Genomic DNA, 14,511 nt, shown 5'->3' with positions numbered 1-14,511 from the left:
CACTGTGTTTGGTATGAATCTTTAGGGGGAACTCTGCGCCAAATTTTAAATAAAAAACCGCCATGGGTTCCCCCTCCAGGAGCATACCAGGCCCTTGGGTCTGGTATGGACCTTGAGGAGAACCCCCTACGCCAAAAAAACGGCGTGGGGGTCCCCCCCAATCCATACCAGACCCTTATCCGAGCACGCAGCCTGGCCGGACAGGAATGGGAGTGGGGACGAGCGAGCGCCCCCCCCCCCTCCTGAACCGTACCAGGCCGCATGCCCTCAACATGGGGGGTTGGTGCCTTGGGGGAGGGGGCGCGTTGCGGGCCCCCCCAAAGCACCTTGTCCCCATGTTGATGAGGACAAGGGCCTCTTCCCGACAACCCTGGCCGTTGGTTGTCGGGGTCTGCGGGCGGAGGGCTTATCAGGAGGGCTTTAATAAGGGGGCCCCCAGATCCCGGCCCCCCACCCTATGTGAATGAGTATGGGGTACATCGTACCCCTACCCATTCACCTAGGGAAAAAGTGTCAATTTAAAAAAAAACACTACATAGATTTTTAAAGTATTTTATTAGACAGCTCCGGGGGTCTTCTTCCGACTTCGGGGGTCTCTCCGGTTCTTCTCCACGCTCTCCGGATCTTCCTCCGGGCTCCTCCGCTCTCTTCTGCCGCTCTTTTGCTAAAGCGGAGGAGCCCGGTCTTCCGTCTTCTGCCCTCTCCTCTTCTTCTGATGTTGACACGACGCTCTCTCCGGCTAGAATGCTCTCTGTGTGCTCTGCTCTGACTTATATAGGCGGTGACCCCGCCCCCTTATGCCGTCACAGTCCCTGGGCATGCTGGGACTATGACTGCATAAGGGGGCATGGTCATTGGGTGATGACAACGCCCCCTAAAACGTCACAGTCCCAGCATGCCCAGGGACTGTGACGGCATAAGGGGGCATGGACACCACCTATATAAGTCAGAGCAGAGCGCTCAGAGTGCATTACAGCCCCAGAGAGCGTCGTGTCAACATCAGGAGAAGAGGGCAGAAGGCAGAAGATTGAAGACCGGGCTCCTCCGCTATAGCAAAAGAGCGGCAAAAGAGCAGAAAATAGCGGAGGAGCCCGGCAGAAGACCCGGAGAGCGCGGAGAAGAACCGGAGAGACCCCGAAGTCGGAAGAAGACCCCCGGAGCTGTCTAATAAATTACTTTAAAAATCTGTGTAGTGTTTTTTTTTAAATTGACACTTTCCCTAGGTGAATGGGTAGGGGTTCGATGTACCCCATACTCATTCACATAGGGTGGGGGGCCGGGATCTGGGGGCCCTCTTATTAGGGGGCTCCCGGATTCCGATAAGCCCACAGACCCCGACAACCAACGGCCAGGGTTGTCGGGAAGAGACCCTTGTCCTCATCAACATGGGGACAAGGTGCTTTGGGGTGGGGGGGGCCGCAGCACGCCCCCCTTCCCCAAGGCACTAACCCCCCCATGTTGAGGGCATGCGGCCTGGTACGGTTCAGGATGGGGGGGGGGGGCGCTGGCTCGTCCCCCACCCCCATTCCTGTCCGGCCAGGCTGCGTGCTCGGATAAGGGTCTGGTATGGATTGGGGGACCCCCCCACGCTGCCTTTTCGGCGTAGGGGGTTCCCCTCAAGGTCCATACCAGACCCAAGGGCCTGGTATGCTCTTGGAGGGGGAACCCATGCCGGATTTTTATTTAAAATTTGGCGCGGAGTTCCCCCTCAAGATCATCTGAGCACAAGTCGCATGCCGAAGTTGGATCATGCGAGACGGCGATCCGACTTCAATGATAGTCAATAGGCTGAAGTCGGATCAAAGTAGTACAGGGAGTACGCTCTGAAGTCGGAGCGACTTCAGTAGTGTCTATTAAGACGCTCCCATTCACTTAAATGTGAATCTCTTTCTGGGGCGACTTGAGGGCGTACAAGTCGGATCCCAAGTCGTCCCGGTGTGAACCGACCGGTCCTTTCACACTGGGGCGGTTTGCAGGCGCTATTGCGCTAATAATAGCGCCTGCAGGCGCTATTGCGCTAATAATAGCGCCTGCAAACCGACCCGAAAGTGCCGCTGCTTTAATTCCAGTGTGAAAGCCCAGAGGGCTTTCACACTGGAGCGGTGCGCTAGCAGGACGGGAAAAAAAGTCCTGCTAGCAGCATCTTCGGAGCGGTGAAGGAGCAGAGTGTATACCGCTCCTTCACCGCTCCTGCCCATTGAAACCAATGGGACGGCGCGGCTATACCGCCGGCAAAGCGCCTCTGCAGAGGTGCTTTGCGGAGGTTTTAACCCTTTCTTGGCCGCTAGCAGGGGGGTAAAACCGCCCCGCTAGCGGCCGCATACCGACGGTAACGTGGCGCTTTACCGCCGACGCCGCCCCAGTGTGAAAGGGCCCTAATACAGTGGTCTGTGCTAATATTATGCACTATCACTGTACTAATGACACTGGCTGGGAAGGGGTTAACATCTAAGGGCAATCAAGGGGTTAATTGTGTACCTAACATTGTGTAATGTGTGCTGCTTTTTACTACAGGGAAAAGAGAAAAAAAAAACCATAAAAAACATAATTCCCTCTGTAAAGAGCCCTGTATTGATTAACCTCCCCTCAGCCCCCCTCCCCCATCCCAATCCAAAGAGTTAATTCCATATGCAGATGGAAATCTACTTACTTACATAGTTACATGCATTACATAGTAGGTGAGGTTGAGGAAAGACACAAGTCCATCAAGTCCAACCTATGTGTGCGATTACATGTCAGTATTACATTGTATATCCCTGTATGTTGTGGCCGTTCAAGTGCTTAACTAATAGTTTTTTAAAACTATCCATGCTCCGCGCTAAGACCACCGCCTGTGGAAGGGAAATTCAATTGTGGGATTACAAGTGCCTGGATCCTCCTTGGCTCAGCGGCACCTCTAGGTCACAGCTCCAGCAGCAGCACGCTATGCACTTCTCCTCTGTGTTCTCTCTGGCATATCGTTACAGCTATTGCCAGCCAGCGGCCTGCTTACCCGGTGTGTTAGTCACACACACACACACACACAAAGATTTTAGAAGCACAAGCACTTCACCTGCGCTGCGCCCCCCTTCCTCCAGTAAATTGTGCTGCCCAGGGCATCTGCCCCCCCCCCATACTGGCCCTGATCTCAGTAGATGTTTTTTATGTCTTACAGGGTAGAGTAAAAACTTGTTTGACAGTAATGTCATTGCACTATGTTACTATGTTGATATTGCCTTCTTTTTTTAACTTTATTTTAAGGAGAACGTGAAGTAAAATCCAGTCAAAGAGACATGCCTTTTAAATAGACTTAGGGAAGATAGCTTTGCTACACAGTGCAGATAGTCCTAGAAATGATTCTGTGCACCATACCACCAGTGCTATAAATTATTATAGTTGATGTTCTTCCTCAGACTAATTTGCTGGCATTGTAAATATGTTATTATTATGGTATTATTATTATTATACAGGATTTATATAACGCCGACAGTTTACGCAGCGCTTTACAACATAAGGGCAGACAGTACAATTACAATACAATTCAATACAGGACGAATCAGAGAGCCCTGCTCGTTAGAGCTTCAATCTGAGAGGGAGGGTCAAGAGATACAAAAGGTAATAACTGTGGGGGATGGGCTGATGGAGAAAATAAATGTAGAGTTGTTAGATGGTGGCTGGATAGGCCTCTCTGAAGAGATGTGTTTTCAGGGAACGTCTGAAAGTGGAAAGCGTAGGAGATACTTGGATAGATTGGGGTAGAGAGTTCCAGAGAATGGGAGAGGCTCTGGAAAAGTCCTGAGGCGAGCATAGGATGAGGTGACAAGGGAGCTATAGAGCAGGGGGTTTTGAGCAGAATGATTCGGTTGGTATTTTGAGACTAGGTTAGTGATGTAGCTGGCGGCAGAGTTGTGGATGGCTTTGTAAGTTGTAGTCCAATATGTGAATATGTAGCGGTTTGTAACTAATGATCTGAAAACATATGGGTGGCATGTATCACAATATGTGTACACTTTTCTATTTATGCATCCTGGCGGACATTCAGAAAAGATTTATGTACTGGTAGTATTGGGTAACCTCTGCAGGTTGGAGAGATGGACCTTAAAGTGGTATGAAACTCTAATGCCGCGTACACACGAGCGGAATTTCCGACAGAAAGAGTCTGATGGGAGCTTGTCATTGTATATTCTGACCGTGCGTATGCCCCATCGGACTTTTTCTGTCAAAAATTCAGACGGACTTAGAGAACATGTTTTCCTATTTTTTCCGACGGAAGCTATTGGCTACTGGCTATTGAACGTCCGTTTTCTAGTCCCGTTGTACGTCACCGCGTTCTGGACGGTCGGAATTTGGTGTGATCGTGTGTATGCAAGACAGCTTGAGTGGAATTCCGTCGGAAAAACCTTCAGAGTTTATTCTGACGGCAAAACCGGTCGTGTGTACAGGGCATAACACTAACTACTATTCTTATAAATGTTTCCTCCCCCTTCTTCCATACATCGACTTCTGCCTACTCTGTTTAAAAAAAGATCTGTATACTTCTCTTTTTTTCAGTCCAGTCCGGTCTGATATAGTAATCTTGCAGTTCTAGCTCTCCTGTGTCATGGGGGGGCTTGACAGTGGCTGGGAATTTCAGTAGCCGTGGCATCACTCATAGGCTCCCATGGCCTAGCCACTGTTGGCGCTTCCTCCTTTCCCCTCATGTGACCGGACCAGAGCAGACAAACAAAAGGTAAGTATACAGATCTTTTATACACAGAGTATGAAGGATGGGGGGAAACACTTTTAAGGAGTGTTAGTTTTAGGCTTTAATTCAACTTTAAAGCCTGACCGAGGTTCTAAATCAGGGGTCTCAAACTGATGGCCCTCCAGCTGTTGCGAAACTACAAGTTCCATCATGCCTCTGCCTGTGGGAGTCATGCTTGTAACTGTCAGCCTTGCAATGCCTCATGGGACTTGTAGTTACTCAACAGCTGGAGGGCCGACAGTTTGAGACCCCTGTTCTAAATCATGCTCACTCCATCCATACGTAGAAAAAACGTTGGCTGGAGTTTCATTTTATCATGTTAAAAATGCCTCCATAAGCTAAAATAAGGGGTGGTGCAGTGGCAAGGGATTCACTGATCACTAGAGAGGTATGCTGAAGCACAGAATACTGCATTGTCAAGAGTAAGGCTGGCCATACACCAGAGGTGCACGATTCTGGATGAAATGAGAATCACAATTTTTTTGCCTAGAATAAAGATTACAATTCTCTCACGATTCTCGGTGTAACATCATCTTTCACATTATACAAAAAAGTGGGCTAACTTTACTATTAATTTTTTTTTTTAATTCATTGAAGTGTATTTTTTCCTAAAAAAAAATTGTGTTTTAAAGACCGCTGCACAAATACAGTGTGACATAAAATATTGCAACAACCGCCATTTTATTCTCCAGGGTCCCTGCTAAAAAAAAATATATATAATGTTTGGTGGTTCTAAGTCATTTTCTAGCAAAAAATGATTTTCACTTGTAAGCAACAAGTGTCAGAAAAAGGCTTATGCCCTGTACACACGATAGGATTTTCCGATGGAAAATGTGTGATAGGACCTGGTTGTCGGAAATTCCAACCGTGTGTGGGCTCCATCACACATTTTCCATAGGAATTTCCGACACACAAAGTTTGAGAGCTTGCTATAAAATTTTCCGACAACAAAATCCGTTGTCGGAAATTCCGATCGTGTGTACACAAATCCGACGCACAAAGTGCCACGCATGCTCAGAATAAATTAAGAGACGAAAGCTATTGGCTACTGCCCCATTTATAGTCCCGACGTACATGTTTTACGTCACCGCGTTCAGAACGATCGGAATTTCCGACAACTTTGTGTGACCGTGTGTATGCAAAACAAGTTTGAGCCAACATCCGTCGGAAAAAATCCATGGATTTTGTTGTCGGAATGTCCGATCAATGTCCGACCGTGTGTACGGGGCATTAGTGGTGGTTAAACTGAAATCATTTACAGACCGAAGGTCACCCCCTTGATCTAAAATAACCAAATGATACAATGTTTCTCTTTATCTCAGTGCTGAGCAATGCTGTGGTAAACTTTAATAAAAATATACAATGTATCGCTATAAACAAGGAAACGTGAACTGTGATGTCCTGTGGAAAAGTGATAAATACACAAAAAAACTCCAATGTTCGCTAAAGAAGACTAAAAAATAGTTCGAAGATATGTTCATTCTGTTTCCTTGTTTATAGCGCTACACTGCATATTTTTATTTCATTTGGACTTTGTTTGAGTGTTAGCCACTTTCTGTTTCTTCCTTGACACTAATAGTGGTTTAGCGCAGTAATTTCACTTCCATTGGCACTTGTGATAAACTTTGCCTACTTTTCTTTGCACTTCTTTGCACTTCTTTGCGGCTTTGCACTTGTTGTATAGAATCGTGGAAATGCAGGATTAAGATCATGGGGGGGTGTTGAATTGAGATCGTGATTTTTTAACGATTAATCGTGCAGCTCTACCATACACATACATTTTCAGCCTGCAGGTTGAGCGAAAAAAATTATTAGATGGCACGAATGAATGAATCTTCCTCTGCTGCTATCAGAATACATGAACAGCGGCGGCATGTAATTGGATGCAGCTTCTATTTGGCCATCAATTTTCCACTTGGTGCCTTCGATTTTTCAACCATAGGATGTTGGAAGAGAGGGTGCTGAGAAGGCCGCCCACAAAACAAATTGTGTCTTATCCATCAGGAACTGGGCAAAATTTGCTTAGTGCATTGACCGCTTTTGTTGTCTGTTAAAGGAGGGGATTGCAGAGTACAGAGTGCCTGGTAAGAGACTGCAGCCCCGCACAGAGCCACTATGTACAGCTCAAAACTGGCTGCAAGGCCTTATGGGACAATTCTTAAAAAAATTAACTAAGGCTGGCCATACATTATACTATTTTCTTGTACAATTTTCCTTTAGATTTACCAAAACCATCTAATATGAGGTCAAACCTAAACATTTTCAATGTGTATGCAATCAGACAGGCCCTTACACTACAGAGTTGAAGGTAAATCTAGAGGAAATTGAATATGAAAATTGTATAATGTATGGCCAGCTTAAGGTAAATCATGTGCACTCTGTTTTTAAAAGACCAGCAAAGCTGTCTAGAAAACATTTGCCGAGTCCTTGCTCGGAGCTACTCCCTATAATCGAGCTCCAGTCTTAACAAAAACTATGCATTTCAAAAATGTAAAATATTATACAAAGGAAATGTTACTTCTGTCCTATGTAACTTTCTCTTTTCTTATATATTAATGACCTCCAGCTGAAGCTACACGTTATCTAACAGACCTACAAACATTGGACCTATCCTGGAATAAGTGTGTTGGAGGAAATCTAAAACTCCTTACAGAAACTCTGAGCAATGCTAATTTTCTCCAAAGTCTACTACTGAGTAGCTGCAACCTGATTACACAGGACCTGGCAGCTTTAGGTAAATATATCTGCTTCTGATAAAACTATTATGAACCCCATAACCCCAAGTGGTAATATAGTTAATATGGTTAATAAAAAGACAGAAGTCTATCCAGTTCAACCCACAGAACCCTCCCCCCCCCCCCCCCCCATAAAAATGTAATATGTAGTACACCATTTAAATGGGGCTTATAAAAAAGGGGGATTTACTTGTATTAATATTATTCTATTCCCATAACAAACTGGCAAAATTCTCGTAGTGTATGTTACTGATTTCCCACATCCATCTACAGTGTTTATCTGCTCTCAGTGAAAAAGTGAAAAACACCTTCTACCATTGAGATAAGTTTCTATGCTCAGCAACTTTACCAGTAGCTAAATCTGTCAGGCAGCACACAAGGCAAACCTTGACATGTTTCGAGCGTTATTGGAGGTCTGAAGTGGATTGACTACCATCACTCTCAACTCAAAGTAGTTTTACTCTTTTTCACAGGAGTGAAAAAAATGGTAAGACCACTGATGCCTTAAGATTAAGGCAGAAGAACCTCTATTGGCCCTTCATACAGTTAAAGTGGACCCTACACTTTAGATAAGTTCAGCTGATTAAATGTGCCCCCCACTCCTCATGGTTCCCCATGACTGAGTTCGAAAGGGGACGAGCAAAACGCGTTGGGACATGGCCTGGCCTGGGGGTTGCCATCCATCTCATTTCATGCACATGGGTCTGCTTCATGATGTGCGGCTTATGGACCTTTTCCTTGGATATTTCTGCAGCTTGGAGTTGGGACAAGCTCCCTGTCCCTGCCTGCACTCACAGCGGTCTAGTTGGACTTTACCTCTCTACCTGAGCGGCACCTAAATTTGATATTTTTGGGTCACTGTATGTTATTTTCATTCAGTAAAGTCTATTCATTCTAAAATTGAATGTTAAAATCAACAAAATCTTGAACTACTTTAGAATGACTTTCAAATGTGTTAAGGTTTTTCAATTTTTGTACACATTTTTGTTTGAAATTCTACTAGTGTATATACAGCTTGAAGCACAAGGCAGGCAGAATAGAATTACTTTCCTTAGGAAATAAAACATTTAACATGTATGCATTTCTGTTATGTGTTTAGGTATATTTCCTTTATATAAATTTTATTGTGCCCAGTGTTGTTAATTACTTTTTTACAATAGTGTTCCAATTTATGAAGCCTCTGACAGAAAAACTCCAGTGCCTACATGATAAATCTAACACACCACTGATCATGTTTGGTTAGTATAAACACTTGGAAGACAGTTTAAGACTTCTGATTCTGTACATTGTGGTTTCCCCAGTGTCAGTACTAAAAAGAATCTTGTCTAATGCTGGTTCTATTGGGTGCTCCCTTTTCTTTAGGCCTTTTTACATGGCCTTTCAAAGCAAAAGAAAAACAATATAGGACCAAGAGAATAACTCAGATCATCAGAATCATTAGTGGGTCAAATCAACTTTCGTTTTTGACCGCAGTGACGAGATAATTTAAACGCGCAGGATAGAAAAAATGTTTCTGAATTAATTTCTAATGGTGTATGTGGTTTTCATTTGATTAAAATCCATTTATTTGAAAATCAGTTGTTAAAAGCAAATGAAATCTTTCGACAAACAAGTGTTCTGAAATTTTTCGTACAAATTTTCCTAAAAAGTTTTGTTTGAAATTCTATCCATTTATGCACAGCTTTAGGGTTTGTGTAGGTGGGAACTGCCTTTTCAATCTATATTTTAACAAAAATACCAAGAGATGTAATTATGCACAGAGGAAAAGTAACTATAACCTTGGCATCAAAAGCCGGTTTTGTCCTGTAATGTCTTGTAGACATCTGGTAGAACTACCGCTAGTCTCTGACATTTAACTTAACACTTCTCCATGAAAAACGTCTTTAGTTGCAAGAGGTTTGTGGATTTCCTTACAATTTACATTAATTGTCCATTTCAACCCCCCCCCCCCCTTGTTTCAGACCATTCTGCTGAAAAATGTATTTCTCGTTTATTTTCATCTTTTAGACAAATAGCCTCATATTTTTATCAAGCACACATATGATGCAGGTGACTCAATGACTGTGAACTGTCTAGACCAGCGCCAAACTATAGAATTTCCACCACCATGCATCACAGCTGTGATAGTGTTTTGTTTTTGTGTTTTATTTTTTGTTTAGTTTGTAGCAAACATGTCCACTGGTAATATGACCATCTGCATTCTCTGTTCATCTAGATCAAGAAAATGAATACACCAGGGTTGATTTACTAAAACTGGAGCACTCAGAATTTAGTACATGGTAGCCAATTCGACTTCTAACTTCAGCTTGTTCAATTATGCTTTGAAAATAAAACCTGGAAGCTGATTGGTTTCTACACAAAAGCTGCACCAGATTTTGCACTCTCCAGTTTTAGTAAATCTCCCTTATTATGTAAATTTTATGTGTCATTTATCCACGCATATCTTTTCCATGGGGTGTACTTGCTTTTTTTACACGACTGTATGTAAACACAGTTAACAAAACTTTAACTCTTTGGGCTAGTTTACACTTGCTTCAAAACATGGCTTAGGACACGCTTTGCTAAAGCTCTCTGAACGCCAGTCAAAGCGCCTGTCACTTAATAAAATGGTTAGCTTACAGTCCTGTTTACACCTTGCTTTTGCTTGGTGCTTTGATGAGGTTTCTTTGGGGCTTCGATAGGACTTTGATGGGGCTTCAAGCGACCTCTATGCAATAGACATCTATGGAGGCTTTGAAGACGCTTTGAAAGACCACTAAAGCTACATGGGGTATAATTTTTTTGAAGTGAAGCCGAAGCAAAGCAAAAGCAAGGTGTAAACAGGACTGTAAGCTAACCATTTTATTTAGTGACAGGAGCTTTGACTAGCGTTCAGAGAGCTTTAACAAATCCTGCCCGAAGCCTTATTTTGAAGCAAATAAACTATTAAACTAGCCGTTAATGTATGTTGAAGCCGAAGCAAGTGTGAATGAGCCCCTAATGTTCTGTCTATTATGTATTGCAGGATCGGCAGCACAAGCCAGTCATCTGGACAACTTACAGCAGCTGGACCTTGCCTACAATGACACTGTACCTGATGAAGCCTGGTCCTTATTGTTTGAAAGTATCCCTGCTCTGAAGAACATAACTGAACTAGATATTAGCTTAAGGCCAGCTTCTGTCCGTGACTGTGGTCCATGGTTTATTCACCTAATATCCAACATACCTAAGCTGCCTATGATGAAAGAACTGGGGATGCAGCGCTGGACTCTATCAACAGCAGAACAGCAACAACTCAACAGAATCTGCAAGGAAAAGAACATCAGTATACACTATGACTGATTTAAAAGCTGAACTTTCTCCATGTTTTTCCTCTGGGATGGAAGGGAGATGGATAAAACACTGTGTGCACTCCACCTGCTTGTATTCTTACTATAGCTAGTTCACGGTTACATAATACGAAGACACCATACATAATTTTGCTGACATGTAGTAATTTGTGTAAGGCTACAAAATAATTGCACTTTTGTAATTGGATAAATATCACACATTTGCATTCGTTTTTATGCTAAATTTATTTAAAGCACAATCTATACTATTTGGTGGACTGTTGGATCCAACACATTTTGTCTTTTACATCCTGTGCAGAATTTTTTCATGGTGAACGCAAAAGCAAATAAATATAGCAGCCTGAGAGTGTGGCATTGCATGTGAATTGTGTGTTGGCGGTGAAGTAAGGTTGTGTTAGCACAGTATGGAATGTCTTGTATAACAAAGACCTTTAATGTCACAGGAGAAACTGGTTTGATCACTTGCATCCATTGTATCTGGGAATAATAGTCTGCAAAGCCCATGCTCACTAAAGTTCTGCTGTATACTATATGTCAGTGTGTTTCCATAACAACAGGACGCCCTCTCATTACTGTGAGATAGCTGTTCACTGTTACTTCTTTTTTCCTTTCACAGCACCTTTCTTGCTTTTTCCCTTTGCTTTCTTATCTTTCTTTGATTTGCTTTTTTTCCCAATCTGAAGAAGGTAAGAATAGGGCCCAAGACCTTTCCGTACCATGATCCCACGCCACAATGCTTGAATCTGCAGTGAGAAAATAAGAAAAGTGAATTTAAAAAAAGACGGCATATTATTCCTAATAGCAGGATCTAAAAAGGAAATGAATCTAATGTAGGGGAATCACTGTGGGTCACCAGGGTCACCAGAACTAGTGTGCCCATTGGAAGAATCCCCCTCGATTTCTGTTCTGGTGACAACCCAAAATTGAGGATTTTCTTCACTTTTTGGTGATAATGATAAGCTTGACAAATAGAGAAGGTGAAATTTCCATAACTAAACCTGGACAAAAAACAGGCAGGTTGCTTAGTAAAATCATCACACAGCGCACACACTAAACATTTTTAGGTACACATTTAACCCCTTGATTGCCCTAGGTGTTAACCCCCTTCCCAGCCAGTATCATTACTACAGTGACAGTGTTTATTATTAGCACTGATCACTGTATTAGTGTCACTGGTGATGTCAGTAGCAGTTACTCAGTTCCCCACAGCATCGATAGGTGTCAGATTATCGCCGCACTATCGCAGTCCCACTATAAGTCGCTGATCACCGCCATTACTACTTTAAATAAACAAAAAATTCCAGTATCTACTATACCATAGTTTGTAGGCACTATTATGCCCCGTACACACGGTCGGATTTTTGACGGAAAATGTGTGATAGGACCTTGTTGTCGGAAATTCCGACCGTGTGTGGGCTCCATCACACATTTTCCATCGGAATTTCCAACACACAAAATTTGAGAGCAGGCTATAAAATTTTCCAACAACAAAATACGTTGTCGAAAATTCCGATCGTGTGTACACAAATCTGACGGACAAAGTGCCACGCATGCTCAGAATAAATAAAGAGATGAAAGCTATTGGCCATTGCTCCGTTTATAGTCCCGAAATACGTGTTTTACGTCACCGCGTTCAGAACGATCGGATTTTCGACAACTTTGTGTGACCGTGTGTATGCAAGACAAGTTTGAGCCAACATCCGTCAGAAAAAATCCTAGGATTTTGTTGTCGGAATGTCCGAACAAAGTCCGACCGTGTGTACGGGGCATAACTTTCACAAAAAACAATCGATATACACTTATTGAGATTTTGGTTAAAAAAAAAAGACATACAGCAAAATACATTTTGGCCAAAAATTATGAAGAAATTAGATTTTTTTTAAAAATGTTATTGGATATGTTTTATAGCAGAAAGTAGAAATTTTTAACACAGTAAGCAGCAGCAGGAGCCATTAGCTCTTGCTGCTGTCAATCAAATGCAGTGAGGAGGAAGTGGGGGGTGGGCCTAAGTCCCGTTGTGTAAGTCTATGGAGCGCAGCTCCATAGACACACTTGGTGGGAGAACAGGGACTAAGTTTCTCCCCATAGCCAGCGGCTGGTTATGGTAGTCCCAAGGAGAAAAGGAGCTGCCAAGATCACCGCCGGGGGCCCCAGATAAGGAGGATCAGTACCGCTCTGAGCAATAACACTGCACAGAGCGGATAAGTATAACCTCTCCTGCACATGCTCTGTTTAGCCTCTGTTGCTGGAGAGAACATTTCCTGTTTCAGTTGAACTGTTCAGGTCACATGATATTGACATCACACATGTGGGCGTGTATACAGGCTGCAGTGGAAATCTCCTCCTACCTGAAAACTCAGCACTGGACAAACTGTGCAGTTTATCATGTGACCGTGGTATAGAGATCAGCAAAAAAGGTATATAGTGGCAGTATTTTAATGTAAGAAGATTAATAAGCAGAGGAACTATTTTCATATTACTGGGTTTAGTAACACTTTAATTACACCTACCACCATGCTGTCCTTTCTGAGATAAATTGAAGTAAATGGCCCCATAAACTTGTTTAACGCTGACTACTTCAATTCAAATAATGCACCGGGGCCATAAGTAGATGCCTACCTCACCCTGGGGTTTTTGATGTGTTGTGTCTTGGACAGGAGAGAACAGAGCTAACTGTAACTAACTCATTACACATTGCACACATAAGGCCTCATTCACAAAACTCTAAAAAATGAATTTACAGCCAATTTTTATCTACGGATCTAAATCTAAACGTAACTGCATTGTTTTCAATGGAGACATTCACACAGGTGTGTAAAAATGCACTACATTCAGATCCATAGCACAAAATCCAACAGAGAACATGTGTATACATGTATACCAATGAAAAAAGAACAGGACAATTTTTACTGATCATTACACAGAAAATTTTGTTTTTACTGCTTTGTTATGGCCATGTGAATGAGGCCTTACTCCTGATTTCTGGAGTTCTTGTTTAAATTGTTTCCTATATTAGCTACAAATAACCTTTGCCTTAGCCTTAGCCAACAGTAATTTATCTCTGGCCACAGACACAAACGTGACTGCTAAACAGTCGACTGTTTAGCAACTGTTCATTCCCATTGGCAGGAAGCTGCAATGCCATAAAGATTCAAACACATAATTCAAATCACTATAAATGTCCACATATTTCAGAGTCAGCATGTAACTATATCATGCACCACTTGCCTATGGGAATTTCCTGTTTTTACATTGGGGTTGAATACAGGTATGCATTTCAGAGAAATCGCCACTAAAGGCCACTTTTACTGGGCTACCTTCATGGTCACAAATCTTGGTAGACGCATAGCTCTGGGCACTTCATATAAAATAAATATATGTAGTCTCATAAAGCCTTATAATTTCATTCTCATAGGTCTGTTTAAAAACACATGATGAGAAAAGGAGTGTGTGGCACATAACTGGCCTCCTGAGCATTCACTGGCCTAATCATCTCGTAGTCTTCAATTTGCTGAATTATAACAGGATATTCTCATGTCAAAAAAATTTAACTGCAATAAGTCCATAAAGCAACAAATATGAAAAATATGGGGTTGTCATTGCTGCTCTGAAAATTTGAGATGCTTGGCTGCTAATCAAAAGGTTTTAATACATTCTGAGACATTGGCCTGAAACAAGTAAACAGATCACAAAAGTCTTTAGTGTTTATCTGCATACCTATTCC

The 14,511-nt window shown here is 42.8% G+C and overlaps 2 protein-coding genes across 3 annotated transcripts in view; one reads left to right on the top strand and one right to left on the bottom strand.

The window, feature by feature from the left end:
- Positions 1-11,131, top strand: part of LRRC31 (leucine rich repeat containing 31) — a 48,752-nt gene extending 37,621 nt beyond the window's left edge. The window contains exons 9-10 of one of the 2 annotated variants that reach the window (XM_073626164.1): positions 7,290-7,457; positions 10,463-11,131. In XM_073626164.1, coding sequence (XP_073482265.1) covers positions 7,290-7,457; positions 10,463-10,779 — 485 coding nt within the window. In that variant the 3' untranslated portion in view covers positions 10,780-11,131. The remainder of the gene's footprint in view (positions 1-7,289; positions 7,458-10,462) is intronic. The other variant, XM_073626165.1, reaches the window with a different exon arrangement.
- The window catches only part of LRRIQ4 (leucine rich repeats and IQ motif containing 4), a 33,537-nt gene continuing 29,486 nt past the window's right edge, over positions 10,461-14,511 (bottom strand). Inside the window, exon 6 of the mRNA XM_073626163.1 lies at positions 10,461-11,530. Within this exon, the coding sequence (XP_073482264.1) occupies positions 11,381-11,530 (150 nt within the window). The 3' untranslated portion in view covers positions 10,461-11,380. The remainder of the gene's footprint in view (positions 11,531-14,511) is intronic.

This window comes from Aquarana catesbeiana, linkage group LG04 (genome assembly GCF_042186555.1).
Source record: "Aquarana catesbeiana isolate 2022-GZ linkage group LG04, ASM4218655v1, whole genome shotgun sequence".
NCBI lineage: Eukaryota > Metazoa > Chordata > Amphibia > Anura > Ranidae > Aquarana > Aquarana catesbeiana.
The sequence above is the reverse complement of the archived record's forward strand: the minus strand, read 5'-3'. Positions and strand labels throughout refer to the sequence as shown.